The sequence below is a fragment of the Anopheles nili genome, chromosome 2 (genome assembly GCF_943737925.1).
Source record: "Anopheles nili chromosome 2, idAnoNiliSN_F5_01, whole genome shotgun sequence".
NCBI classification, from domain to species: Eukaryota; Metazoa; Arthropoda; class Insecta; order Diptera; family Culicidae; genus Anopheles; species Anopheles nili.
This window is the reverse complement of record NC_071291.1, coordinates 74,412,019-74,439,840: the sequence shown is the minus strand read 5'-3', so window position 1 is coordinate 74,439,840 and position 27,822 is coordinate 74,412,019. Positions and strand designations below refer to the sequence as shown.

The window sequence follows — 27,822 nt, the reverse complement described above, 5'->3', positions numbered from 1 at the left end:
TTGCCAACTTCCAACGGACTAGGCGCCTCCATCGATACATCCGACAATCGCCGTTACCATGGGCAACCGCTTTTCTTTCCTTCCCCAGTAGGTGAGTGCAGTTCGCTCGTTGCTTTCAGTATATATTCAGTTTTATTCTTCGTTACTCTTTATTTACACACATCTATATTGTTTCCACCGTTCTCTGCTGGGCTTGCGTAACCACAAACATACGCGCGCGCCCGCCCATTGTCATTCTGCTGTTTTGTTTTTCTCCCGTTTGTTCTTTTGTTTTAACGATATTTCAATTAGCTTACTTAATGTTCATAATTTAGGATTCTGATTCATAATAATTAGGTTGCGTTTTTTTATTTAGTTAAACGTTAGATGTGTTTTTTTTCTTGTTTGCTTTCGTTTAAGTTTAGAGAGGAGTGAATGTGAAATTTATCTACTTGTTGTCCAACACGCCCCACTCGCGCACGTGTTTACCCGAATGTGGTTTTGTTTCCAACTCCAATTTTGGTTCAAATTTTCACTAAGGATTGATCTCTTCGTTTCGTTTGCGCTCGAATTACGTTAACAGAAAGGAAAAAAACTAAGAGATTGGCAAAGCGTACGGATCGCGCAGCTTTACTTTCTGATTTCATTTATTTGTAAGTTTTCTTTTTACAGCGAATTGCAAGAGCTGCTTTGCTTCGAAAAAGTCGTTTATCAATATTATTTGTAAAAATTTGATTTAACTCTGGCTACGGCCGCACTTCGCTACCCTGCGAAAAGAACAGAAACCGCCCAAATTGTCGCGCCTTCCCCACTACCGACATACACCGCTCTTTAAATTGTTTAAAATCTTGAGTACTTATGCAAATGTTTATATCCATGATTTTTGCATTCGTTTCTTGTTTTTTTTTACAATTATGATTTATGAGTTACCATACACAGTGCTACTTTTTTTATCGTTTGTGTGTTTTGTTGTGTGCTTCGGTTTATTTATAGATTATGATGTTGTTTTGTTTTGTCGCCCTCTGTATTACATTTCAGTGTCTGTCGATTGCGCAGTCGAAACCACCGTTTGGGTTTAGTTTTCTTTACCTGCTATTTTTTTCCCATTTTTGGCTAACGTACGAATAATCGATTTACAGTAAAATTTAATAGATTTGACCTTTGTTTAAAGAGGATTTTCCTTCCCTTTTTTAATTTATTTAGGTACCACTTGGAGAAAGTAGAAATGCGATTATTTTGCCTTCGTTTGCATACCTGCCTTAAGCGTATCTTGATCCCGTAGCTGGGGGGACCGAGTACGCCAGTATGATCATTGAATTTTCAAATCAGTTATTGATGGTTTATGAGTAAAAATATACTCCCCCGTTTAGGGTCCATTTCTTCTGCTCCCTTTCCCCGGGGGTGCTGGTTCCCGTACTCTTGCAAGGTGGTGATGACGTAGGGGTGGGATTTATACGGTGTTGGCCATTCTGCCTCAGCTCGCTCGCTCCACTATTCACTAATGTTGTACTTGTGTTCTGTTTTCCTTGTTGCTTTTTGAGCTTCTAAATGTAAAATTTTGGACAAAACATTCGCCATCAACACCTCAACTCACTCGCATCGGTTTTGTTGCGTGCAATATTCTCACTATCCACCGCTTGATTTCGCGGCTGAAGTAGGGATTTTTATTTTATATTGTGTTCCGTAAACGCGATAAAATGACACCAAACATACAATAGTTACTACTCGACTGCTTACCATTCCCTCTTGTTGTACCCCGACTCGATCGTTACTGAACATTACGACATTAAAGTACCATCATTTCGCCTCTAATCCGTTATCTATAATCGCACTCTTCCCATAATGTATGTTTATAGCTGCGCTGTGGCGAGCATTCCATGAGAGGTTCACTTTTAGAGATGGATTTTTTTCAGTTATTTCGACTGTGTTTCATTCATACGTATATTAATTCGCTTTTCATCATATTGCGGCCTTTCCTTCTCGTTCTTTTAATTGCATGTTTGCCAGTGTGTATCTATTAAAAGTACAAGAACTCTCTTACCATTTTATTCGTATGACTAAATGTCTTTTGTTGATCCAACATGTTGTGAATTTAACACAAAATATATCCTTTTATGATTTTTGTTAAGAAAAAAAAATATCAAAAACTTATACCAACGCCTAGGCGAACTAAGTGCATGGGTATTTAGCAAAAAAATCAAATGGATGATAAGAGCTTTCTTGAACTACTAATACATACCTATCCACCCGCTCTGCACTAAACAAATGCACGGATAACAACTAAAACAGTAGTGAAAGTAATAAATTAATCGCTTCTCCGACGACAACCTCTCTTTATGTCGCTTGCTAAGCGAACCTATTCTTTGTTATTACGCGGGGGTATGTTTGCTTCAGTTCGTTTTTGTTTTCTTTGTTAGCAAACTCCCCCCGCAGGTGCTGAGCTATGTATTTTGCTGCTTATTCATATCTTACGCTCGAAACTGCTAAACACGGACTACATCCAAAACCGCTAAACTGAACGACCCTTCGAAATATTCGCGTCCCCACGAAAGGAACCGCTCTTGATTAGTGTCTGTTACGAAAACATTCAACTACTTGCCGCCTGAGCAGGCGAATAAGGAAAATGCTTAACGGCCGCATGGGAAAAAGTGGTAAAATCTAACAACAAGGGCACGATTATTTTTCCTTTTATTGAAAAAAAACTATTACCGAGAAATGTTCCAGTTTGGGCTAGAGATAACGTGAAACGGAAAACAACACGCTTGAGAACAACACAAGAGGCCAGTCCAGCGCTCGTGGTTCTTTCAAATTACTTCCAACCAACGCAAGGAAACGATCAATATCGCTATGCCGATGGCGACATCTGAGAGACGTTGGATAAAGAAGAAATGCAAAGGATTATTATAGAGAGAAATAAAAGAAAATCCTACCTCAACCACCACTCTTTCTTTTCGTGTTTGCATGCGTTCAAATATAACTTTGTATATACATATTACACTACTGTATGATGATGTTGAAAAAACAGTCACACTTTCTCCGCTGTATCCTTGCCGGTTTAAGCAAACGCAACTTGCTGCTCATTTTCTTCCTCAGTCATGATCTTCCATCATGCCACAGGACGTCGCTTTTATTGCCGTTCTTTTCCAGCCTCATCGTTCGCTTTGCTTGCTGCGTATATAGCTCGAAGCTCACCGTTTTATGAAGGGATTCTCGCGATGGAAAGAAGAAAGGCTGCATATTAGTGGCAGCTGTCTGTTTGCTTATACCTATGTACAAGCGCATTAGGACACACGCGGGCCCTCACAAAGTGCTCGGATTTTCTTCAGTTGTGCGTAAGAAGTAAAAAAAAAGAAAACCAAGAACGGGAAATGGGTTCCTCAACCTGCCTACAACAGCCCCTGCTGGCATGCTAGAATTAAAAACAAAACACATCCACACACACGCGCACGCAAACATTCTACTACTTTTCATTGTATTATCATTATTTCTTGTTTAGATTCTCCCACACCCAATACCTCCCGCAAACTGCGCTTGTTTACGCATGTCGTCCATCTCAGGGGATTTGTGGGTGGGAAATACATCGATTATGTACATTTTATAATAGTAAAAACATAACTAAATAGGCAGACAGAAGATTGGTTTCTTGCTGATCTTGCTTTGTCTACTTGACCGCTACAGCGGCAAGTAGGCGGCTAAAGGACGATCAATCAATCCCCTAGTTGCCAGGGGCAACACAGTCACGATGTTAGCCTTCATATGTCCTTTAACCAACCAAAGCCACACAATAAAAGAAACTCAACCGTCCCGGATGTGCCTCCGCCGGGGTCGAGGGAGTTGAATTTTGAATTCAACGCTCTCAACCGAATCGCACACACGTACACGCGCGCACGCTCATAAAAAATACACGAAAGAAAAATATTGCCAAAGAATCGATGAAAACGTAAGCCTAACACACCGCCGTACGGTTGGTTAAAAATCTATCATAACCTTCTGCCAAACGCCTCGAAGTAAAAGCTACTCCTCTTCTAAACGCTAAAAAAATATACTGTAGTAAATAAAAAAAGTAACCTTCGTCGACAGGCACTCGCGGCTGCTCGATCGAAACGGATCGGAAACAAAAGAAGAACAAAAAACTCTTACCCACGTGGCATGGCGCAGGCGTGTGTGTGTGTGTGACTCTTTCGTCCTGGAGTCGCATATCGTGCCAGGGGCCTACGACATCAGCGTCAGGATCGTTTACAAAATGAAAAAATGTTTGTAAGACGATGGTAACCCGGCATGATCTCCTCCTCCACCACCGCCGCCGCCACCTCCTGATCCTGTCGCACTTTCTCGTCCAGCGCTAACTACACCAGCAGCGCCGGATTCGTCGTCTTCATCTCCTCCCGCCGCCACCTGATGATCTTGCCCACTGCCAGAACTGGAAGCCATTGGCACTTCAACGATCGTACCACCTGCGTCCTCCTCATCATCGTGCAGCACACCGACACTACCACCGTCTCCGATCACAACGGCATCCTCCACGTGAGCCTCTTCAACGTCGCCATCCGCGTGCAGGACACTCGTCCGTCGGACGACCCGGCGTCGGTGATTCGCACCAACCGTCAGAGGCAGTTCCGTCGTAACGAAACTGATGCCACTGCTTCCACCACGATGATGATGATGATGGTTCCGTGCGACTCCACGTGCCGTTGTGACGGTCACGATCGTGGAACCGTCGAACTGCTGCACGATTTCTTCCTCCTCCAGCTCCTCCACCACCGCCCCGAGCTCTTCCTCTACACCGTCTTCATCTTCTTCTTCCTCTTCCTCCACCACATGGTGCACGTGATGATGATGATGGTCATGATGGCTAGGATCACCAGATATCTCTTCCTCCTGCTGATGGTGCTCCTGCTGATGTTGCTGCTGCTGCTGCTGCTGATGCTGATGCAGATGATGGTGATGGTGGTGATCTTCGTCCACCTCCAGTGTATGCTGCAACACCTGCTGATGATGCGCATGGTGATGATGATGGTGGTGGTGATGAAGCAACAGCTCCTCGTCATCGTCCGTGGTGGCATCAATAATAACGCCATCGGTCATGTCACTGCCACCACCGACCACCACACCACCACTTCCATCGCCACCACCGACCATCAGTTCGGAGGCTGCCTGCCGGCGTACGGTCACCACCGAGCCGGCATCCATGACGATCTCTTCCACCTCGTCGTCGGCTTCCTCCACCACGTGGTCTACCACTTCGCCGCCATCACCGTGCAGCCCGTGTGCTGCTTCGTCTTCCTCCCCCGTGACCACCATCGTCGCCCCGCCACCACCGTGATGGTGATGATGGTCCACCACCTCGCCCGTTTCCTCCTCTATTTCGACGTCGACACCGCTGTCGATGATGCAATCGTAATCGACACCCTCCACTATCTCATAAACGTCGCCCCCGTTGTCGACGTCCGCATCGTTCTAAGTTAGGCGATTGGTGGTGTCCGTCCGACGTTCTTCTATCGTGTAGACGGTGTTGCCGACGCGGAACAGTTCCGTGTGAGGGCGTAGCGTCGGCTCGTGCGTTGCAATGATACCCGTCTCGATTGGTTCGCCGGTCCGGATCAGTGTAGCCTGCGAGTAAAGATCGAAAGGATCACGATCAGGTTCCCGATCCAAGCGTTTGGGGTGATCCTTCTTTCCACCGACACCTACCTGGTTGAGATTTCCAATTGCGAGCTGATGGCCGTCGAGTGTCTGAACCTGCGCGATCGAGAGCGATGTGGTACCGTCCGCATTTTCGTGCTGCGTTACAACGTGCTGCTGACCATTGGCGGCTGCCTGTTCGATCTGTTGTGCCTGGGCCTGGGAAACGGTGACAGATATCGTGCCGGTGGTGTCGATCGTCGTTTGCTGCTGTCCTTGCTGCACCTGCTGGGCTTGCTGTTGTACGACCTGTTGTTGCGTCTGTTGCTGTCCGACCTGATCGCCGCCCTGGACCGTGACGTTTCCTGCGTTTGCACCGTTGCTTCCGTTTGCCTGGTTCTGGTTAGCTTGTCCTACGGGTGCGTGAGAATTGAACAATCGTTTAACAATTTATATGCAAATATCTTCCCGGTGACAAGACTACGCAGTTCATCCGCCATTACTCGCCAGAGGGCGCTAGCAGAAGAGGTTGCTAAGCAACCGGCATTCGAACGCCCGGCTTCCGTACCTTTCTTGCTCTTCCGGATGCGTTCCTTCTTTACGCCGGGTTTCTTGAAGTGTCGCAGTTCCAAATGTCGGCGCAAGTTCCTCGATTGTCTGATCACGGCTTGGCAGATTGGGCACGTGGCCGGTTGTTCCGATTGGGATTTGCTCTTGATCTCTACAAAAAGCGCACCGCAAAGTTAAAACCCCCATCTAGAGCGTCCAGAGTACGCACAAAACTGGCACAAACTTACTGATAATGCCTTCCTTGGTGTCGATCGGTGTGCCATCCGGGTTGGTTTCCTTCTTGATGTCCTTGGCCACGGCGGCTCCCTCCTCGGCGTTGTTAACAATGATCGTTTGCAGTGTACCGTCGTCGTCCGTTTTCATTACCTTGGCCGCCTGAGTTCCACCAGCGCTGTTGGTCGCGGCACCGGCTTGTCCTTGGTTTGCGTTCTTCTTTGTGCGCTGCTTGCGCTTGCGCGTGGGCAGAAACTGGCTGATTACGTCCTTGGTTACCTCATCCGTCATCTGGTCCGGTGTGATCGTCTCAATAACCTGCGCCTGTACCGTCTGCGTGGGGCCGAGTGTCGTGATGAGTTCTTCCGTCTGCGTGCATGAAGAAGAAGGATTACACCATCATTAAGGATCAAACCTCCCACCTCACGCCTCCTACTCCCGTCGATGTCCCCACCAAACTCGATTGGAAGTGACAGTTTACTCACGCAAACATTGTTGCCGACGTCGATCACCGCCTTGACGTGGTTTTGCGGCACCAGCGTCGGGTGTAGCTGGATCGAGGTGGTGTACGTTGTGTTGTCGTCCTTGTGCGATACGGTCTGCGGGGCCAGTCCTTGGATGTTGAGGCAGTGTGCCGCCTGCAACAGCGATGGCAGCTGTGAATGGTCCACGCTCACCTCACCGCGGTACACAAACTCCAGCAGGGCCTCGAGATCATTCGCGTTGACACCGGCCAACATGACGACGGGATGCTTACACGGTGTGTTCTGTGTTTTGGCGGGCAAACCGGTCGGTCGGTCGGTCGGATGGTTGGATGAAAAATACGCGAGTGCCGGAAACGGGAAACAGCAACAGAGAGAGAGAGAGGGAGAGAAAGAGCGCGTAAAGATAAGTCAGTTATAGCGTCAAAACAGAGAGCCCCGGTTTTTGTGAAGGTATTTTGCGGCACACAAGAGATAATTTGCGTAGAACGGACACCCTCCTCTCTCCCTATCCCCGGTGGTCTTTCAACCCACGCATCCCTTTGCGTCTCGTCGTTCCACCACGCGGCGGAGTGGTCTCCTGACAGGTCGCCCGTCATCCGACACACATCAAAACATGGGCTGGCTTCCCTCGCGGTAGAGAGATGATCTCGGCACATGGGAATGGTGGCGAGCATCCGTGAGAGTTGCGGAGAATGCAATAAAACACCGGAGAGAGCGAGCGAGACGGGACGAAAACGGTTGAGTTGATGAGAGCAGCAGCAGCAGCAGCAGCAGCAGCAACATCAACTCCGAGTTGCGTTTTATGATATTGCCTTTATCGATTCTGCTTGACACACGCGCTGACATCGCGCGAATGACAACACGCAGCTCCGTTGTTGTGCTGCCAAGGTAATTTTCGAAACCGATTCATAATAGATCGAAGGCGTGTTGACGGTGCGCTGTTGTGCGAGTGTGTAGGTGGCGTGGAAAAAGGAAAATTTTCCTTCCCCAGTGACTGCGCAGACTCGCGGCGCAAACACTGCACGACGGACCACGCAAGCGAGGAAAAATAAGCAAGAAAAAAAAACAAAACAACCCCCCTCCCCCCAAACGCCAACTACGCGTTATTTGCGCGAGCCGTTGTCGTTGGTAACATTCCAGGGCATACTTTTCGGTGGAAAGAAATCCGAGACCGTTTGCGATGCTTTTAAAATGCACCAACTCAACACACACACACACACACGGACGCCCAGCCCACCTCTCGCGCCTTGTGGGTGGTGGGTGGTTTCACCGCCGTGTGTTTTTCATCCCTGAGTCGCGAGGCGCGAGAGGAAAAGTCGCGCTAGCAAATGGGGAACGGGTATAAAAAATCAAAACAGAGCACAAACGCTATTCGGCGCGCGTTCTTGGCTTCATCATTTATTGAGCGAGAGATAGCGCGCGCGCTGGGTACGATAATGGGCCTACAAACCGCCTCGCGCACATGGCAGCCTGGGAGGGATCATCTCCCTCAGAGAGCTCTCGGGTGGAGGGAAAAGAACTCGAGAAAAAAAAACAAGGGCGAGAGAAGGTTTCCTACCCCTGGCCAGGCCTGGGACACCCCCTCCCAAAGCCTCTTCTCGACCCGTCGTCACGCCGTGGTGCTCTAAATTTCTCAAGTGCGTACAGTGGCGCGATTTCTTTCTCATGCAACCTCCGCTGCTGTGTTGTTGATCCCCTGCAGCTGAGAAACCAGAGAGCTAGAGCTAGAGCGTTTCTTTTCCGCTGCAATTTCTCTGTTTTTCTGTGTTCCGGGTGTTTTGGGACTGCACGCGGCAACAACCACCCCACCAGCCATCAGGCTAATAACAAAACACGCGTTGGAGAGATTGCGTGCGTGTTTTTTTTCAGTCTTTTTGCTTGCTGTTCTCCTTTCAGGAAGACAGCAGGGCGAAAGCGCCCTGCCAATGACGACGAATTCCTTCGTAACACAGCGTCACCTTGCGGGGTGGTGTGTGAGAATATAAATAGCACCCCCATCAGCCACGTTTTCGAGCGCGCGCCCCTGTTTGTGGGGAAATTTAGGAGACCTCTCAAATGCATTTTCACCCCCTTCCAAAAACGACCCAAAAGCAGTTGAAAGTCGATTTTCATGTGTCTCCCCGACGCGCGGTCCACGACAATCGCCGTGGCGTCGTTTGATAAATAAGAATGCCACCCCCACCGCGATATTCCAGAGCAGGGATGGGGCGTCCCCATCATCTCCCACCCAACCACCCACCCATCTTAAGCTGGCAACACTGGCCAGCTCATATAAAGCAACCGGCATGCATATTGGGAGACTATGGGAGCGCGTCGCCTACTGCTGCTGCTACTGCTCCTGTTGGAAGCAGAAGAAGAAGAAGAAGAAGAAGCAGCAGCAGTTGTTGGCTGTTGCTAGCTCCGTCTCTCGTGAGAGAAAGAGAGCACGAGAGCCCACCGAGAGGCCGGAGCGGGAGACTATTTTCAGGCGCGCGCGCGCGCACGCGTTCACCGAGCCGGACCCCCACGGTCACATCTCTTTCTCTTTTTCTCGCTCTCTTTCACTCTCCGCTTGCGCCACGTTCGCTCGAACACCCATCATCGACTCAGCGTTTTGACAGCAGGAAAGAGCACGGTTTACGTGGAAGAGGCCAAGAGTTGAGTTGTGCTTCCATATTCGTGAGAATTGGGTGTAATATTCGAAAAACAACCTAATGTGGACAGTTTTCATTTTGTGCCCGAAAAAAATAATTAAACCATACACAGAGCACATAATACTCCGTACCGTACACGTCACAATGAAGTATTTTCTTTTCTACGTCTCTCCCATTAGCGAAGCGAACGACATACCACAGGCACCAACACACACAACAGCTCTTGCACTTTTCCGTATTCCTCTCTTGCTTTCTCACTCGCTCTTTCTCTCTCACCAACCAGGCTTCTTCTCGCACACACAAGACGCACGCTCGCGCGCGCACACACCATTTTCTTCTCTCGCTTTCTCTCTCTCTCTCTCATGGCGCGCGCACACACACGCTATATTTAACTCGCGAGATTTTCAAAACCTTCCCTCACCCATCTCTCACACTCAACAAAAAAAAACAGCTCCCTCAACGGCTGACCCCTCCACAATCACACCCTGGTCATCGCCCTTTCCGTCCGTTCCACCCTTCTCGTGTACCCTTCACGCCTTACCTTCAGCAAATCCAGCAGAAACGGACTCGCGGCACACAGGACGATTTTGTGGGCCGGAAAGCTGCGACCACCAGCGGCCAGCGTAACATCGACCAGGTCCCCATGGCACCGGAGCAGCTGGACGGCGGATACCAGCGAGGTACCGTAATCGCCCCAGGTCAGGCTGTACAGGGAGTTGATAGGAAGCGACATGGCTCTAGGGCTATTTAGTGTGTATAAGCGCGCTGTTTGTGCTGTCACTCTATTACCACCCGCGCAGCTCCTCCTGCTTGGGCACCTTCTGGTCCAACCTTCTCTTCACTGGGGGCGAGCGTTTCTTCTCACCGCTCACCGACGTTTTGCTTTCTCACTCTCACTCACTCTTCAATTAGGGGCGCAGAAGGGCCACTCTCAAACAATCGCAGCGCGCCCGTTCGCTTTTCTTTTCCTTCTTTTGTTGCTTTGGCTTCTTTTCGACACTCCACCACACACACACAAAACCCACTCTGGGGGTCGCTGGTTCACCTCCCCGTTTGTCTGCACTCAAAAAGCTAACCGAGAACTAAGGGATGGCCTCCTCCCTCGAGGGTGCTATTCGCTCAGCTCCCTATCACTACTATCTCCGCGCGCTAGCAGGAAAATCTTCCCCGTGCACCGTCTGACCACTGACCGACTCGGCGATTTTTGCTCACTCACTATTTTCCGGGCGATCTCGCTTCTCACACGATCGCTCACACGCGCGCGCCACCGAAAACAATATTTCTCCGTACGCGAGCACGAAAGCACACGCACTACACAACTGCGCGGGTTTTAGCTGGGGCCAAATGGACACCGTCGTCGTCGACGTCTGCACGGTGCGGTGTTACTGCCCTTGTTTTATTTATTTTTTTCTTTTCCTTTTTCGCTTGACTTTTTCTGCCCTATTCCATCCACACCGAACGGGCGACCTAACCGCGTATAATACACGCGCGGCGTATATGCACACAGCGCACACACGCGCGCGAAAGGGGCCCTTTTGCGTGCTGGCTTGCACGCAGTACACTTCTCCTCCTACGCCTCCTCCTTCTTCTAGGGCCTATATACGGGTTGGGGAGTCGTGCGGTCCTTCCTTTCGCTGCTGCCGCTTCTTGGGTATCAGTAGGGTGGAAAGGAGCACCACACCGAGGAACAGAAAAACCAGAACGCGCGCGTGTACGCACGCACACACTTTCACGGGCGCGCTCGCGCGCGCGCTATATCTCTCGCTTTCTCGCTCACTCTCACTCACCGTTCGGTGCACACACGCACGCACGCACGCACGCACGTACGTACGCTGGACACGACACAAGGGGGTGGAAAAAGGGAACCCTAGGCGCGCGTGTGATGGCTTTTCGTTCTCTGCTCACGCGCGAACGTTATGTTTCGCTACAACGGAATCGTCGCGTTTCCGCGCTCTCCTGCTAACCTCTGCTTCAACCTAGCCGCGGCTCTCCGCGTCAATCACCGCACGGGACCCGCGCTTGGGAGAAGGAAGCACCAGGCCAACAAAAAGGGCACACACAACCAACAAACTCTGCCAACTCTGCACCGGGCGAGACCCGCGAGACGACCAAAAGGCTCGGAAAGCGACCTGCTCGCGCTACGCTCACTTACAATATGGCCGCGGTCGAGTTCTCGCTCCTCGCTCACGGTCGCTCTTCGCTGGCACGGGCCGCTCGCACGCACACACACGCTCGCGCGCACACCGGTTCCGGTCGCTCCACGCAGGCGGGGTACCGAAAAATGGTCGCGCAATCCTGCCACAGCCACCTACACACACACACACACATAGCCTCGCACGTCTCGCTCACGCTCTGTCATCGTGCTCGCTCTCTCACTCTCTCTCTCCCGTTTGCATGCTCTCGCTCTGACGTGGTGCTCGCGCGCGCGTGTTCGCTCTCACTCTAGCTCTCGCGCGTCGAACGTTGACTTGCGCGTCGCGCACAAATGCTACATTTTCCTCGGATGGTTCCGATTGCTGGCCGCCCGTTTTCCCGGTGGCCAACCGATGGAAAGCGGAACATTGCATCGTCGCCAGCAGTAGGCCGTTGCCTAGGAAAAGCGCCCGGCCTCGGCAGGGACGCAGCGTCGCGACGCGCAGGGACACACGGGCGACGACGCGCGTTGACAAATGGCGGACTTATCGGAGGAAGAAGCATCGGAAAATGCAACAACAGCAGCATCATCATATGCAACGGAAAATCGATGCTGCTCGATGAAAATCGTCCCACATTGCCACAATTGCAATGTGCATTTGTCTCAAAACGCGAGCCATCTCTTTGTTTTCGTTGAGCTCGCGCGTATCTTTTGTTTTTCCTTTCGTGCTCTGTTTGTTTTTACAGCACATTCTGCGCCCGTTTTGTCCTCTCGCCATGCAGCCGGGAGCTGCTCTTTTTGCGGAAGCGGTAGGGCTCGCGCAAAAACACAACTCCCGGATTTTTCTCCCTGCTGCTCTGGCCGGCAAGCACCGGCGTGTCTCCGGTGGTGCCGCTCGATTTTTAGCTCTCGAGCTCGACCGCATGCGGCCGCCCTTTACTCTAGCGACTCTTTCTTCTCTCGATAATATTTACACTTAGCGTGGCTGCCCGCTTGGTTCCCGCCCGTGTTCCCGTGTACTCAGAACGTACGGTCACGGCCGGGTGCCGGTTTGCTCAGCACACACTTTCAGTCCGTGAAAATCCAATTGTGTCCGCTTATCCGACCGCAAGTGGTTTCCCTTCACAACCGATCCGCTTGAGCAACGCGGAACGGAGCAGGAATTTGCGTGATGTTGAAGCGCCCACTCCTAACCACAACAAAAAGTGCATCTCTATTTTTCAACCCCCACCGCTTCAAGGACGATGAAAATTCATTCATTTCCCGTTCCTTTCGGATGCTAGCCGGAAGAGGACGTGGACGTGGTTTCCATCACTCCCCCGAGCGCTCGAGATGAAGGGAAACGAAATGGAACAGTGCCCTACCTTAGTTTGTCTCTAGGTGCATGCATCGAACCGATGCTGTGATTAATGACACTGTTGTTAATGCAACCACGTGCGTATTGCAACAGTTAACCTCTATTTTCTTTGTCACCCTAAGGGCAGAGCACGCCGTGCTAACATGCCCAGGGAGCTAATCGATCTCCCGTTCGGATGCAATATCCTGCAGATCCTGCTCCACTTCAGGCACTGGATCATTCTCATTACATGTTCCACCCATCGAGATCCTTCCGGACATAGTCACCAATCCACATCAACATCTCTGCCACTCAAAGCATCTACCATTAACCATACTCTTTATTTTATTAGCCATAACTGTAACACAGTGCGGTTGCGGTTCGTTGAAATATCATCAGGGTTTTCTCGAGACGAAAAGGATCGATCGAATTAAACACACATAAACACACGGACATGGTAGACAAATCGTAGGAGTACGTTAAAACTTAAAAACGACAAAAAAAGAACCGAAGAGCTGTGTGGAATAGCAGGCGGCTTCCGTTTACAATGTTACGGTGCCGCTCGGACTACCCCCACGGTTGGTGGGAACTGTAAAATGGAGTCATGATTCAAAATTGCAAAGCCGCGAACCGTGGCGAAGCCAATAGCAACAACATTGACAGCATCTGCAGCAACAGCAACTCCTAATATACGCCTCAACTGTTCCGTTGAGCACAACGCCGGCGTCGCTTATTTGTGGTTTGTGATGTTGAAGTTTTGCGTGAAATCGTACTCAATCGTTGGTATGACGGTTTGCACGAACTTCAGGAATATTATGAGGTACATGTGGACACCCAGCTCGCCGCCGCCTTCCTCCACGGTTTGGATTATTTTCTTCATAATATCGGCATGCCTACGGAGACAGCAAGAGAGAGCATTTTATCGCGTGTTCGAACAACCGCCAACAGGTCGATGTTGCACTTACTTGCAGGGATGCACCGATGCCATGTTCGGTCCCGGTAGATGAGGATGCGTTTCCATGGTTACCGTTTTCTTTGCGTGATCCTGGCTAACGTCGTCATACATCTGCTCCACGCTCAGCAGCTTTCGGTTTTCGTCGTACCCGATCACCCAAAGCCGCGGCGTTTGGTAATACTTGTCGTACGTAATGTGCAGATCATACGTCCTCGTGCGAACGACGGAATCACCTTCCGGCTCCGACAAGCTGCGCGCGGGCTTCTCATTCGGGGCTGGGAGTAGAGCGTTCGACTGGAAAGGAGCAACATTATTCATAAATTCGACTTATTTCTTTGAGCGTGGAAGCAGAATTGAGCCACTGCGTACCGGATCAACGGTATCCAACAAACCGCTCTCCTCAAATTCGTCCATATCGATAGCGGCACCGTCTTCATCGTCCTCTGCGGCGGGGTCATCATCGGAGCCACCGTCGAGGTTCCGCGGATCATCCATGTCGGCAGCCGGTTCGTCCTCGATGCGCGAACTGTCCAGCTTCATTTCACACACCTTATCCTCCAGCCCGGTGTTTCCAGCATCGTCCGGATTGTAGTGATGCGTTTCCACCCACCCTCCATCGGGGTCGTTCTCTTCGACGAGGTTCTCTTCTCCGACGAATTCGATCTGTTTGCATCGACGTCGGCACGGAACGTTGCGTGTGATGAGAAACTGTTTTTCTGCGCAACGACGGAAAATAAAATTTCGCATGATAAGAATTTCGTTTACAAAATACAACAATCCAAAGTGCGGATGCGTACCTTTTGGGAGGTATGGTTTGATTTTGCTTTCATCCCCGACCGCCCAAGACCACGTCGGACAATGGTGGGTCAGGTGTTCACCGGCGGCAACGAATTCTTCCGGTGTCAGCACTCCTGTCTCTCGAAATTTTGACTCCTGTAGGACAAAAAAAGAAGAAGGAAACACAGTCAAGATGTTTTTCGTTCGGTGCAGCTACACAAACAAACCTTCAGGACGGGAGTTAGGTATTCGGCAACCCCGAGTGCTGTGCCTTTCACGGAATTGAGAACACTCTGCATTACTACGGCGTAGCTAATCGATCAATGGGGTCACAAAGACGAAACGTATACGGCGTCTTCAAGGTACCAGGGTGAATGAGCACCCCCCTCGAGCAGCCACGCACTATCGGTTCAAGTTCCGAAGCCCAAACAAAGGGATGCTTTGTGGTATGGTGATTACGACTGTGGGGTACGACACGACACTGGGGTGTAAGAAACCTTTCTAATCATCCACGAGGATAGAGCCACCGTTAAAACTTCTTCTAGGACCGTGCTTGTCCTGTAACTCCTGCTATAACCTATTGTTTCGTGTAGTTCTTCTCGCACAGCCAGGAAAACGTCAAGCCCGAAGGAGTAACGTCAAAACAGGCTGATTTTGATGTGACGTTTCTTTGAATAAATATAATTTTTTAAACTAACGAATCCAGCTAGTGTGATATTTGATTTGCATCGATATCTAATGCCGAATATAACCTGTTTATTCTCTTTCTAAAACGTGGATATGGTCTTTAATGTACCGATTTTATTTATTGAATAAAATACTACTCCTACTAAAACACGCTTTTCTGCATCTAAACTAATGACACGATAATCTACACTGTTCGCGATTACTTGGCTACACGTACAGATTGATTTAGAGAATTGTGAGCAAATAAACACATTATTTCAACACGCACAATTTGTATGTCATAAAAATAAGCACATCCTCTTACAAGCATTATTAAGAATTGCGTACAGCAACTATAACCGTGAATTTGTTTGAATTTATGAGTGGTATTGCTTAGCCACGTTCCAAAGGAGACACTCGAGGAACATCAGGCCCGTCTTATCGTCAGTCACGGCGTGCTTCGTGGGGTTTGCTCCCATCGCGTGCTGACTGGAACCGCCGTTCATCGGAAGTAGTTTGTGGGAGTCCGTGAGTGGGCGCTTATAACTCACACCACTTGCTCCGATGCTTCCAATCCAGTTGAAATGCACCTGCAACAGGTTGGGCTCCAATGTGGCCTCGTCCAGGCATCGATGGAAGTATTTCTTCACGCAAAACCGCTCCATTTGGCTGGAAGAGAAGATAAGAGCATTGAAACATCGATGATACAATGCTGCGGATGGCATCGTTCACGTAGGAACCCAACATGGAACGTCTCTTACGCGTCGTAACACAGCAATGCTTCATTGTTGCGAACTATCGTAAGCAACCGGTTGACGGCATCGAACACTCGTCTCAACAGCTCGTCAAAACGGTGCCAGAGTCCCATCAGTGCCGCCACCGTCCGGTATGTCGATCGAAGCGTGCGCTCTGTCGTTTCTTTAGCCAGCCGCATAAACTCGATGTGCGCCAGCAGGAGCTTCGGGGAGTGAACGTACTCTTCCTGGCATTCGCGAACCTGTATACGCTCCAGTCGCCAATGGGCCGATACTTGACGTGTCATGTGGTCCCTACTTCGCGGTGGCTGTAACTGCACAGCCACAACGACACTGCGAAGTGTCCGATGGCGCAGAAGCAGCTGATGCTTATCACTCTCCTCGGTGTAATCCAACAACCATCGCGTTCCGGAATCACAGAAAAGCTTATTGCCAATCAGGTGCAAAATCTGGGGAATTTCCGGCAACGGTGCACCTGTTGGTGGGCTGGTATCCACAAACGTTTGCTCCACAAGGCAGCTAAACAAGAGAAAGAATACATTTCACGTGCCACCCTTGAAAAGGTGCAATCGAACCGCAGCCGCTTACCTTCGCATGTTTTCCGCCAAAAATACAACACTGGGCGTTTCCGGGTACTGACCCTCGATGGGAGATCTACTCCGCCGGGTGGTGGAAGAGATGTCTAGTTTGGAAAATTCGTCGTGCATAAGCAGAAACGTTTCATCCAGCTTGCCCCGCATCAATTGCCAGTTGAGCTCTTCAATATGTACTTCCAGAGACATCTGCGGACGCACGTTTTGCTGATCCGATTGCGTCCCCACGACCGGGATGCGCTTCAAAAGGGCCTCAAAACGTTTGCTCCATTTGTCCCAGACAAGGTCGCCATACTCCTGGTCCCTTTTGAGTTGCCTCCTCGGTCGACAAAGGCATTCTTCCTGCATGCCACAACAGGGATGTTGCACGATCGGATGCTGCTGGCGGATCTCGTTCATGATTTCGCTAGCGATGGTCGATTCGAGTACCTCGCCAGGGTCTACCGGGGGAATTCCGATGCGCTTAAGAATCTCGCATAAGTTTTTCCCACCACTGTTGGCACGGGGAGCCTTCGGCGGCGTGACCGATCGCGAGTCTTCATCGCTCAGAGATATACACTCCGTAACAAAATCACCATCGTCGGGCACGTTATCATCCTTTTCGTCATTCCACGAGTCGAGATTATCGATGGTCAAGTTGGCAAAGTCCCTATAGTACGACAGATCTGTTAGCTTATTAGTTGAAGGGCGTTGTACCACATGCTGGGGCGCACGTGTCTCGGCTTCACTGGTGGCCGGTTCAACCGTCGAACAGCCATTCTGGCTTGAGATTTCCTCATTCGAGATACACGGCAGATTTGACTCATCGTCGAGCAAATCTTCATCCTCTATCGCAAACACTGACGGGTCGTGAATGATCGTCTGTGAAAGGCGAACGTTTTCAGAAAGCGTTTGCTGCTCTTCCTTAATTACCACCTCTTCGATTTCCGGTGCCGGATGCCTGTTGCTGGTCGGTAAACAACCACCAGTTGCTGCACGTTCAACAGCTGGTGGTGTCGTACAAGCGGCCGAAGTACGTGGTCGTTTTTTCGCCGGTCCTTGTGGAGTATGTTGAATCTGGTCGGATGATTGCACTCGTGTCGTCATTTGTAATGGATCTTCTTCGATCAGGCGACTGACGACGGGTGAGCAGAGGACTTGCTGATGCAGGCGCTTAGTGGTAGTGGCTGGAACCAGCATGGAGGTGCCGTTTTTCGTTCTCTCCAACTGCTCCACATCGACGAACTTCATTGTAAGATGTCGTGACTTCGTTAGCGATAAGGGATCGACCGGCTGATGCGATTCCGCTTCTTCCTCTGCGTCGAAAAACTCGTCTTCACTGGGAATTTCGGCGACACCGGTTGCAAAAGCCATCGGTTGCAAACCCGTCGTAGCGTTCAACGTCTTAGATGGTTCGTATTGCTGGCCATCAACCCGACAGATAACGGAAACGGAATTGTTCTGTTCATGCAATGGTACAGGTGGCAACAATTCTGTGACTTCATGCATACTCTCCATTCCGACAATGCTACCAATGTGAGGTAGTAGCTCGGCTTGTATCGTCGTGTTAGGCATCGAAATGTCACTGAGCTCTTGGGTTTGAAACGTGCGCCTAACTTCGTTTGCATTGACGGTTTGCCTTTCAACCATTCTCGAGCGGATTTCATCGGCATCCAGATGAGACGGTTTCGCAAACTCTGCATGACTGTCGATCGACAGTTCCTGTAGTAAGTTGCAAGGCTCATTTCTACCGCGGATGGACAATACGGGAGCACTGCGTAGAACACAATCTTCGGTTGCTTCCCGGGGTAGCACCGATAGTGCGAACGAACGTTCCTCTTCCTTCAGCAGTGGCATGTCATCATCTACATCCATGTCCTGTGGAACCAAAATGGTCTGACGCGGTCGCCTAAACTGTTGTTCAACTGGTTGCTCTATTGAATTTTGTTTCGTTGAACATTTATCATCAACAGTGGCTTCACTGCGGTCAATTTGTTGTTGAGCTTTGGAACCATGATATGGTGGTGTTTCTTCGATTAAAATGGGATTATAGATTGTTCGACGATTGGTGATTCTTCCTTGCACTTTAGAGGGCGTAGTATCGATTTCCTTGCAACCAAGAGTCATGTCCATACAAGCCGCTTGTTGAATCGTCTGCCGGCTTTTATCGGGTGAACCGGGGCGATGTTGGGCGTTATTCACCGCCGTTGGCGCGTCCACCGTTTCTTCTGTACTGTAGATCGCTCTTCGCAGCTGAGGTTGGTGTTTCGTGACTGAGGGAGGATGTTCTGCCTGACACACAATTGGCGATTCCAAAGCAACGCTATCTCTGGAGAACGTAGACAGCCTAATTTTTGGATTATGCTCCACTCTAACGTTCTCTGGAATGATCGTTTCCTCCATGTAGTCATTGCTTATTCGCTGCGAGTACCTTGTGGGACGTCTGATACCTGGTTGCTTTACAGAGACACTTTTCTTTTGTCCAAGTTTTACACAACTCCGCATAGGTAGAGTTTCTTCCATCATGCCATGTGGATCGTAAATCGTTTGTCGATGATTCGATCTTCTCTCTGGGCTAGAATCGCTTTTTATCATGTTTCTTACTTCGACGATGGTGCCTCTCTTGCAAACAGTAGGTTGTTGCTGTTCTTTTGGAACCACTTCATCATCCGCCAGAAGTTCAATTCCTTCTAAATCAGCGATCGGGACCTGCTGAACGATAGTTTGTAGATTCGATTTTCTCAACGCATAACACTCTGTTGGTGCTTTGAGATCCGTTTCTCGTGAGCTGTCCGTGTCTGGCAGCGTCGTTTCCATTTCCTGGGGATGATGAATAGATTGGCGTACTCGCTGCATACGTTGGGATAGATTGTAACTTGATGTTGTAGAAATTTGATTCACCCCTTCGATACCAGGCGAATCATGCATCGTGAAATTCGCATCATTAGACACTTCATGTAAGGACTTCTGTCTGGAAAGTCCAATCGCCTTCTTGCTGGCATTAATGGACGGCATATCGCTTGGAATATAATTTGATTCGTCCATTTCCTCCACGTGGTACGAGGATGGCCTGCCTTTGGGAGCCAAATCGACACGACTACGCTTCATATTGTCAAGTTTCGTCACGTTCTCCACGCTGTTACTTTTTCTTGAATTTCGATCCATTAGAGCATTCTCGTGGCCATTCATCAGCACACTAGGAAAAACTAAAGTATGTGAAGTACCACTTTCTTTTGCAACGTCATTAGACACCATCGCTTGTCTTTGCACATGCTGGTTAGCCTGCGTCTCGCAATCCTCTCGTAGATCCTCCATACAAGTAGCATCCATTTCCACTCGTTCGTAGATAGAAGCCCTGGATTTGTACTGATCTTGCGAATGTTTGTTCAAATTTTTAAACTTTTCCACATTTTTGATAGCCAAATCCATTCGACCATCAGAATCCAGTTGCGGTCCTACTTCCTGTGCATTCAATTTATGTTGCATGTCAAGTTTCGTAACGTCCATATCTTCACGATTGTAAATGGAGTGTCTAGTACTACCACGACCGCCAACATTCTTCGTGGTTTCATTCATGACTTCCAAGTGGTGTGGATTAATTTTTGGAATTCGCGATTGCTGCCATACTTTCTCATTGCTCGGAGCGGCTGTTTTCTGGAGCTCTTCGTCGGTTGTTACAAGACGCTGCTGAAGATATGTTGGATCCCGTTCTACTCTCTTCTGATTATGTTTAATTACCTCATTCCCCAGGCTGTCACGCTTTTCAGTGATAGTTTCATCCATCATTGCTGTGGCATAAGTCGAGTACCTAGAGGGATTTTCATCAACTGTTTGTCTAACCAGATTGGATTTTTCGCACTGTTTGCTCATTAATGTGATTTCCATTTCATCTGCATTATAGACACTTTTGTGGAGTCCGTGGCTTCTAGCAGAAGCGATCTCATTTTGCCTCACCTTACCAGGCAGTTCGAAAGGCCTTCCATCTTCTTCCATAAGTTGAATAACGTGTTCAGTCAAGCGTGATGTAGGATGCTTAGAGCTTACTTCGCTTGTACTAGCTACTTCCTCCGAGAGGATCATATTTTTTGTTTGCATTACGGTTTGCCGCCTTGGCATCGTAGGACGATGATTATTATCTTCCATGTGGGTAGATTCGTCGCATGGTTCAAGCTGGAAAGTGGTAGGGCGAGCAATATTCATGTCAATCTGGCCACCTCCCCCAACAGCGTGCACCGACAGTTTGTCCGCATTTTGTGCATAAACTATGCAAGAAAGACCGGATTTTTGTTCCGGTGTAACACACACGTCCATCATCATACTCTCATTGCAAATGATCGTCTTTCGATCAGGAACGACTGGTACTGCATTTTCATGAACCTTGTCCCTTGGATAGTGTGTTTTCCGGAAATTGTTTAATGCTGTCTGAGGCGATTGTACCTGGTCATTATTCATTTCGTCCATCGAGATTACACCTAGCACCGTTTCTCGCTTGATATGCTGTAGATTTTTACCTTTCGCACCCGTGGCATTCTGTTGCGGTGCCATCGTTTCATCTAGCATTGGCTCATGGTTGTAGACACTTTGACGGGATTTTTTGTCCTGCATTGTTTCCCGCACGCTCAACGACGAAGCGACAGATGTAGCAGCTGTTACTGGTTGTTCATCGTGTGTTAGGTCCATCTGTTCGTTACACACCATCGTTGCACGCTGCACTCTTTGCAGATCAGGATTATTTTGCACTTCTTCCGAATCGATAACTGTCGAACGATGTTGTTTACGTGGACCCATGGACTGTTCCATGCCGATAGTCGTTGTCGCATGCATCGTAACATGCGTTGCAGTGCTCAGTGACTGTTTGCGTTCGAGATTAGATGTTTCCATGGCAACAATGGATTTTTTGCTACCATCATCATTTAAAGCGATTTCGTTCCTAGTATTACGAAGACGCATTTCATCCACAAGAGACTTTTCATACGTTAATGCAGTTCTGGCAGTATGTTTTGTCGAACGTATGCGATTGATTTCATCGTTCACGTGGCTTTTCATTGTTTCCTTATTATCCGGAATCGCATCAAACATTGCCATTGGCATTGTGGGGCGCAAAATTCTCGGCTTGGTGGCGGATGGTACTTCGGGTGAATTCTCGCCTAACTTTAAGCTTAACGAAGAGAATCCAAAATCAATTGCCAGTTTATCCCCTCTCGCGGAAGTAACATCAGACTGGATAATTTGTTTCAATGGTACAGATGCCGACATGCGAGTTGCATCGGACGGTGATTGCTCCATATTGTTCAGAATAGAAAGATTCTCAAACGACATGTTTCGACGTGGCACATGTTCTTCTAATGGTGATGATATGTCGATCGGTTTGGTTTCTTCCAGCTTGTTAGTAGTTAGCGATGTTGCCCGACCGTGCATAACAACAGATGGTGTGTGCAGAGTATTCTTCGATTCAATAAACTCACTGTGGTTGGAGGGTAAAAACGAAGGCCTAGCACGGGCAAGTGCGTTAGTTGGCACCGTCGTGGTCGATTCGTCTAGGTCCATGTTCGTCGCCTTATAAATGGATGCATTTGATCGCGATTCCAGAACCTTTGTCATCGCGGCCGTCAGAGCGATTGTAGTGTCCACATCTGAACTTTCATTTGCTTTATCAGTCACGTTCAGATGTGTATTCCAATGCGGATGGGAGTTAAATGTTTCTGTTGAATCTTCGATGGATCTTCGAAGCAGATTATTAGTTTGGTTGCTCCTTACGGTCGCACTATCGAGCCAGGAAGCTTCAATTTGATTATTCACGACAACGTTTTGGGCAGGATCTGTCGAGGATATAGTAGCTAAATATTTGGGATCGGCTACCTGTCCGTTACGAAGTGTTGCCGGGATGTCATTAATTTCAACAAACATTGCCTGTTTCGGAAAATTATAAATCATTTTCCGGGGCGATTTTGTAGGAGATGGTTGCACATTCAATTTCATAGGGCTTACGTCCATAGGAAGAACTTCGCTCTCCTCCCCTGATACGATACTCTTCTTCAGCATGGCATTTTGACTCGAGTGCAGAAAATTAGAGGGAACTGAGAGATTCCTCAACCTTTCGGTAGTATTGAGACTTTGGGATAAAGCCGCCGAGGTATCGTTTCGAATACCTCGCTTTTCTTCGTCCGAAATCGTTATCGAGAGATCCCAGCTGTTGTTGGTACTGTTGTTTGAGTTACGACGCAGCGATTCATCCACGGACGCTGTCGATTTATTTTGAACACGATTTTCTTTATTCTGTTCATCCGTCGTACTTGGACAGCTACTGTGTTCTAAGGTAGCATCTTCTAGCCCATTCGATGGCGTACCATCCGTGGAGACTTCGTACGAGTTGCCCCATATAGTGTCCACATCTTCACCGACCAAAAATTCCCTTCAATAAAAGGCACACAATTAACACTAAATTCTACTCTTACTGCACAATTAACTTACTTAACGGACTTTTTACGATTAAATTCAATTTTTCTGCTGCTTTTGAGCGCACTCGAGAACGTTTCGACTGGACAAACAGGATCGTCGGTGGGTGGGTAACAATTCTGTTTCTTTAATATCTAAAAGCGAACACAGTAAATAAGGTTAAGCTGGCATAGGAGCGTAATTTGATAAACGGGCCTTACAGATGATCGTTTCCCTTTTGAACTCATCGTTTGTTTGTTTGTTTTGTAAAAGCATCAGAAGCAGTATTCGATCAAATAAAGACGCCACCGACCAACGCGATACATAACCAAAACTAGTCGGAGCTACGCTCAAAATATTATGTAATTTTGTTAAATAATAGCACCACACAATGTTAATAATAGTTTTCACAACTTTTAAACACAACACTGACCGCTACGAGCAAATTTACACAAAATATCCTTAAATAACACAAGCGACGGGTTTAGAAAAATTCGTTGATACTCTGACAGTTACGGCGGATGCTTTGAATTTGACTAGCCGTTTGAAATGGTTGCATATCAATGACAACGCCACGATATGATGTACTTTTAAGCAACAAATAATTATAATTCCAATTAAACTACGAATTGTTGGATAGTAATATGCTTTAGAAGACTCATTTAGCTTTTTATTTGGTATGAAAATTGTCATATTCTAATGAAATTACATTAAAAATAGGGAAAAAACAAACCTCCCAAAACCGCTGCTGAACCGGTTGAGATCATTCTAGCTGGCTGCACTGGCTTACTTTGACAATTACGTAAGAAAAACTGTCAAAACAAGATCGCATGTTGTTCAGACCGACGACTCGAGCAGATTTTTCATTTTCCTTGTGGTTCTGCCTCAATATCTTAACTAAACAACAATGTTCGCGGTAAGGACCACATTCCAGCTTGGACGCCTCGGCTCATTCAGTCGACAAATCGCCACGAATGCTGCGAGAAACGCGGAAGCTGTTGCAGCCACGATGGGTGCCGAAAAGATGACGATGCCGGTTCCTGAAGGTACGGAAAAGCCGGCCGATCCGAAGCTCGTATCCATCGTGGACAGCATCGCTAGGTTGAACCTGCTGGAAGTATCCGAGCTGAGCACGCTGCTGAAGCGAAAGCTCAACCTTCCCGATACCGCCATGATGCCGGCTGGATTCGGTGCATTTGCTGGTGGTGCCGCTGCTCCGGCAGCAGTTGCCGACGAGGAGGAAGCTGCTCCTAAGGTGGTGAAAACCACGTTCAAAGTGAAACTGGTCAAGTACGACGAAAAGCAGAAGGTTGCGCTCATCAAGGAAGTGAAGAACTTGCTGGAGGGCATGAACTTGGTACAAGCCAAGAAGTTCGTAGAAAGCACACCCACCATCGTGAAGGATGATGTTCCCAAAGAGGAGGCAGAAAAGCTGAAGGAAGCCTTTACCAAAGTGGGAGCTGTAGTTGAGATAGAGTAATCATCTTGGGGCGATACTGCTTGTATTTACTATTTAAGATTTAGTTGAACTAGGATAAAGTACCAGGTCTACAAACATGAAACTGCTGTTTTTTCTCCATTCAATACGAAATCAAACATACGTTTCTTTTCCGTTTAATTACTGTTATAATTTATTTCTCCGAAATGCATTCTTGGTCCGCTCTACAGGCAGTTGGCCATCAGTGGAGCCAGGTTATCGAATTCAATCTTTTCGGTAATGTGCTTCGTTTTGATGTTGTCCTCTTGGGTGGCGATGGTGACGAGTCCTCCTTCCTCTTTCCAGCCGTACCGCTTGAGCCACGAGCGCAACACGTTCTCCTCAACGTTGCCCAGCAACCGCATCAGGTAGCCCTTTTCGATCGTCTGGAAAGTGATGCCCACTACGTGACACACAAACTTGCGGATGGAATCGTAGAAGCCGTTGATCTTTTGGAAGTTTTCCGGGTGCTTCGTGACGCGCGACCAGAACAGAGCGAAATCGCACTTTTCTAGAATATCGGCGAGATAGATGATATCCTTCACCGTTTCATCGTTCATCTGGGCGGGCAGAAGCAAACACTTGCACAAAACAAAATCGGTGTGCGGGAAGTTAGTGAGGGCTTTCAGCAAAATGATGTACGTCACGTTCAGATTCAATAGGTGAGGATTGAACTGGTACAGCTTCAGACATGCAAGGTTCGCCTCCAAATCATTCTGATTTTCCCGAGCCTGCTCCTCAACATATCCCTCGATTACTTTCAGATGCTCCGGATTGTATCTGCATAAGACAAACAGGCAACGTAAACAATGATGGCACATCAGCAACACCGACGCCGCTTGAAAGCGGGGCAGAATTTGAGGGACCATTTGTCGATGGAAGACGCTTACCTTTCGATGCTTTTCAGCATTTCCTGGATTGGCATCACCTTGCCATCTTCCATTTTCACGTAATGCTCCATTTCTGTTGGGAAATTGTTAATTTATTTCCGAAGAAAACGAACGCAACGCAACCAACAGCGTGTAGGAAAACGTCAAGAAAGATCTGCCTCATTCAGTGACATTTATTTGACATTCATGACGTTCGGTTATAGGCTTAGATGTACATAGGATACGTAAATAATTGTATAGATAGTAATTTTCTGTACGGATTTTTATTTTAAATAAATAAAAAATGTTTATGATAATTTTTTTAACATAAAATTTGAAAACAAACAATAATTGAGCACGTGGCTCAGTTTTGGCAAATAGTAGAAAGCTCGCAATCAGCGCCATCTATACGTGAAGCGATTTTCATTGGTATAGCTTTTAACTCGTCCTGTTTTGTGTCGTCCTTGAAAGTAATTCGTCCTTGCAAAATGTAAAGACCTAATAAAAAGTTAAGGATCAAATAACATGAGAATATGTACATTCGTACGTAGTCCATAACAAACCATAAATGCTGGATCATTTTCATTGGTTTTTTTTAACTGCTCATGGGCTTGCAAATGTAGCTCAAACGTAACGGTTTCCCAAACTTTTCACAAGGACTACGTTGGGCGAATCTTGCCAATCGCATTGCTCGAGTGAACTCGGGCTTCCGGAGCTTGTTCTCTTGACCCAGCGGCCCTTTCGTAGGCGTAGTGTAAATGCAAATAATGTTGATCAACGGTGTCCTGTTCGAGGGATGGTATGCAAATCGCCCGGATAATAACAACCGAACTGTGAAACTCGATTAGCAGGATAAAGACAATAAACAAATTCGGATGAAGAATGCACATGTTTCCTCCCTCTGGGGGCGAATGTTAAAACGACATGGTCACAGAATCCGAATTCTACACACAGCAAGTATCGTTATCTTGCGGTAGGCAGGGCGTGTTAATCTTTCAGATAAACGGTAAGACGAGAGGCCACCGATGGCGATGGCCATAATAAGCTTTCTATCAGCTCGGTGGTTTGATTGATGATGGATGTGTTTGGTTGACTTCTTACCGAAATGCCAGATTGATAATGATAAGTGATCCGGGGGCTGAGCTAATTTGCATTTATCGAGCTTGTTTGCCGCCGAGTGGTTGGTGGGGCGGATGGTGGTCGATTTGAATAATTAATCGTCACATTAACAAAACAAGATAAGGTACGTTCGTCCTGAAAGGCGCGTCTGAACGCTTACACAAACATCTTCTCACGTATTCACGCGAATACGACGCCGTTTGTTTTGTATGCCACACGTTTTAGGACAATAGAGACTGTAATCCAGGTGTAATACAAACAATTGAAGACATGTTTGAGATTTGTTGCTTTGTCCACGGAAAATGTGTACGGAAAATTTCGCAATATTCGGCTTTGCAGATGCGAAACGTTCGCTGCAATTACAATTTACGCTGTGATGAAGTCCTGAAGCCCAGCGTAACGCATCATGAGAAAAAAAAAGATTATAAAGGAAAAGTTTATGGAAGGCGTCGGTTGAAAGAGGACGGTGTGGATGGCGAGGGAGGCTGACACATTTGGCTGTATTATATATCGGCGGTGTGAAACTTTTAATCCCGGTTCTAATGAAAGCTAACTTTGCAAGAGGCGTGGAGCTGATACTCGGCTTGTCGTAAACTGATACTCTCGGCTCTCGATACAGCTGTTTTCGAACACTGCTCCCCTCTCCACAAGGGAGAGGAGAACCAAAAAAAAAACATGCCCTGCAGCTTTCAGACTGCTGCGCTTTAATCTACCCATCACAAAATGCAGAAGCTCGTACGATGGGCGAGGCACGAGATCAGGCAAAAAGACAGAGCAGCAACAGACCAAATCCGTAGACCGGCGGGAAGGTCAAAACCATGCTTTGAAAGGGAGTTTTGCCACCGGTGTTTATCGACTTGGATGTCGAAAACTTTCGTTTTACAGCATCATCATCTGGGTGGCCGAGGGCGCTCGGTCTCTGTCATCAGCCATACAAACGCTCGACGCTCCTGTGAGGTTCTGGTGGTTATGCTTCTTTTTTTCTCTCCCCCACCAGCATAAAGCTCCCGACATGCCGAAGGCGACAACCTGCCCGATATGTTCGCAGCTGGATGGGTACGGTCCACTTTGTAGCTAACTTTCCTATCAGCGGTGGCCACTGCACGGTAGGAGATCGAGGAACCCCGAAGAACCACTCAGCCGGTGCGGTTTTGTTAGGTATTAATTTCTGTAAACACTTTACCTCGGCGGGTGGTGCATACGTGAGCATTTGGGACCCTTGTCC

At 48.2% G+C, this 27,822-nt stretch overlaps 5 protein-coding genes across 5 annotated transcripts; 1 reads left to right on the top strand and 4 right to left on the bottom strand.

Moving 5' to 3' along the window:
• Window positions 1–5,436: 5,436 nt before the first annotated feature.
• Window positions 5,437–11,520, bottom strand: LOC128721458 (transcription factor GAGA). The gene is made up of 6 exons (XM_053815215.1): window positions 10,044–11,520; window positions 6,870–7,151; window positions 6,399–6,753; window positions 6,170–6,322; window positions 5,671–6,014; window positions 5,437–5,589 (listed from the first exon to the last, which is right to left on the bottom strand). Exons 1-6 carry the CDS (start codon window positions 10,233–10,235, stop codon window positions 5,437–5,439), a joined length of 1,479 nt encoding a protein of 492 aa, XP_053671190.1. The 5' UTR covers window positions 10,236–11,520.
• A 1,812-nt stretch (window positions 11,521–13,332) lies between these two features.
• LOC128730531 (ubiquitin-like-conjugating enzyme ATG3) lies at window positions 13,333–15,003 on the bottom strand. The gene is made up of 5 exons (XM_053823583.1): window positions 14,932–15,003; window positions 14,725–14,860; window positions 14,269–14,643; window positions 13,938–14,202; window positions 13,333–13,865 (listed from the first exon to the last, which is right to left on the bottom strand). The coding sequence occupies exons 1-5, from the start codon at window positions 15,001–15,003 to the stop codon at window positions 13,703–13,705; spliced, it is 1,011 nt and encodes a 336-aa protein (XP_053679558.1). The 3' UTR covers window positions 13,333–13,702.
• Window positions 15,004–15,747: 744 nt separating this feature from the next.
• LOC128730154 (uncharacterized) lies at window positions 15,748–23,380 on the bottom strand. Its single transcript, XM_053823186.1, has 7 exons — window positions 23,354–23,380; window positions 23,169–23,287; window positions 20,652–23,109; window positions 18,702–19,547; window positions 16,714–18,629; window positions 16,132–16,644; window positions 15,748–16,039 (listed from the first exon to the last, which is right to left on the bottom strand). Exons 1-7 carry the CDS (start codon window positions 23,378–23,380, stop codon window positions 15,748–15,750), a joined length of 6,171 nt encoding a protein of 2,056 aa, XP_053679161.1.
• Window positions 23,381–23,987: 607 nt separating this feature from the next.
• On the top strand, window positions 23,988–24,666 carry LOC128731550 (39S ribosomal protein L12, mitochondrial). Its single transcript, XM_053824674.1, has one exon. The coding sequence runs from the start codon at window positions 24,040–24,042 to the stop codon at window positions 24,610–24,612; it is 573 nt and encodes a 190-aa protein (XP_053680649.1). The 5' UTR covers window positions 23,988–24,039; the 3' UTR covers window positions 24,613–24,666.
• Window positions 24,667–24,749: 83 nt separating this feature from the next.
• LOC128731303 (eukaryotic translation initiation factor 3 subunit K) lies at window positions 24,750–25,634 on the bottom strand. The gene is made up of 2 exons (XM_053824412.1): window positions 25,500–25,634; window positions 24,750–25,389 (listed from the first exon to the last, which is right to left on the bottom strand). The coding sequence occupies exons 1-2, from the start codon at window positions 25,568–25,570 to the stop codon at window positions 24,795–24,797; spliced, it is 666 nt and encodes a 221-aa protein (XP_053680387.1). The 5' UTR covers window positions 25,571–25,634; the 3' UTR covers window positions 24,750–24,794.
• Between the last annotated feature and the right edge of the window lie 2,188 nt (window positions 25,635–27,822).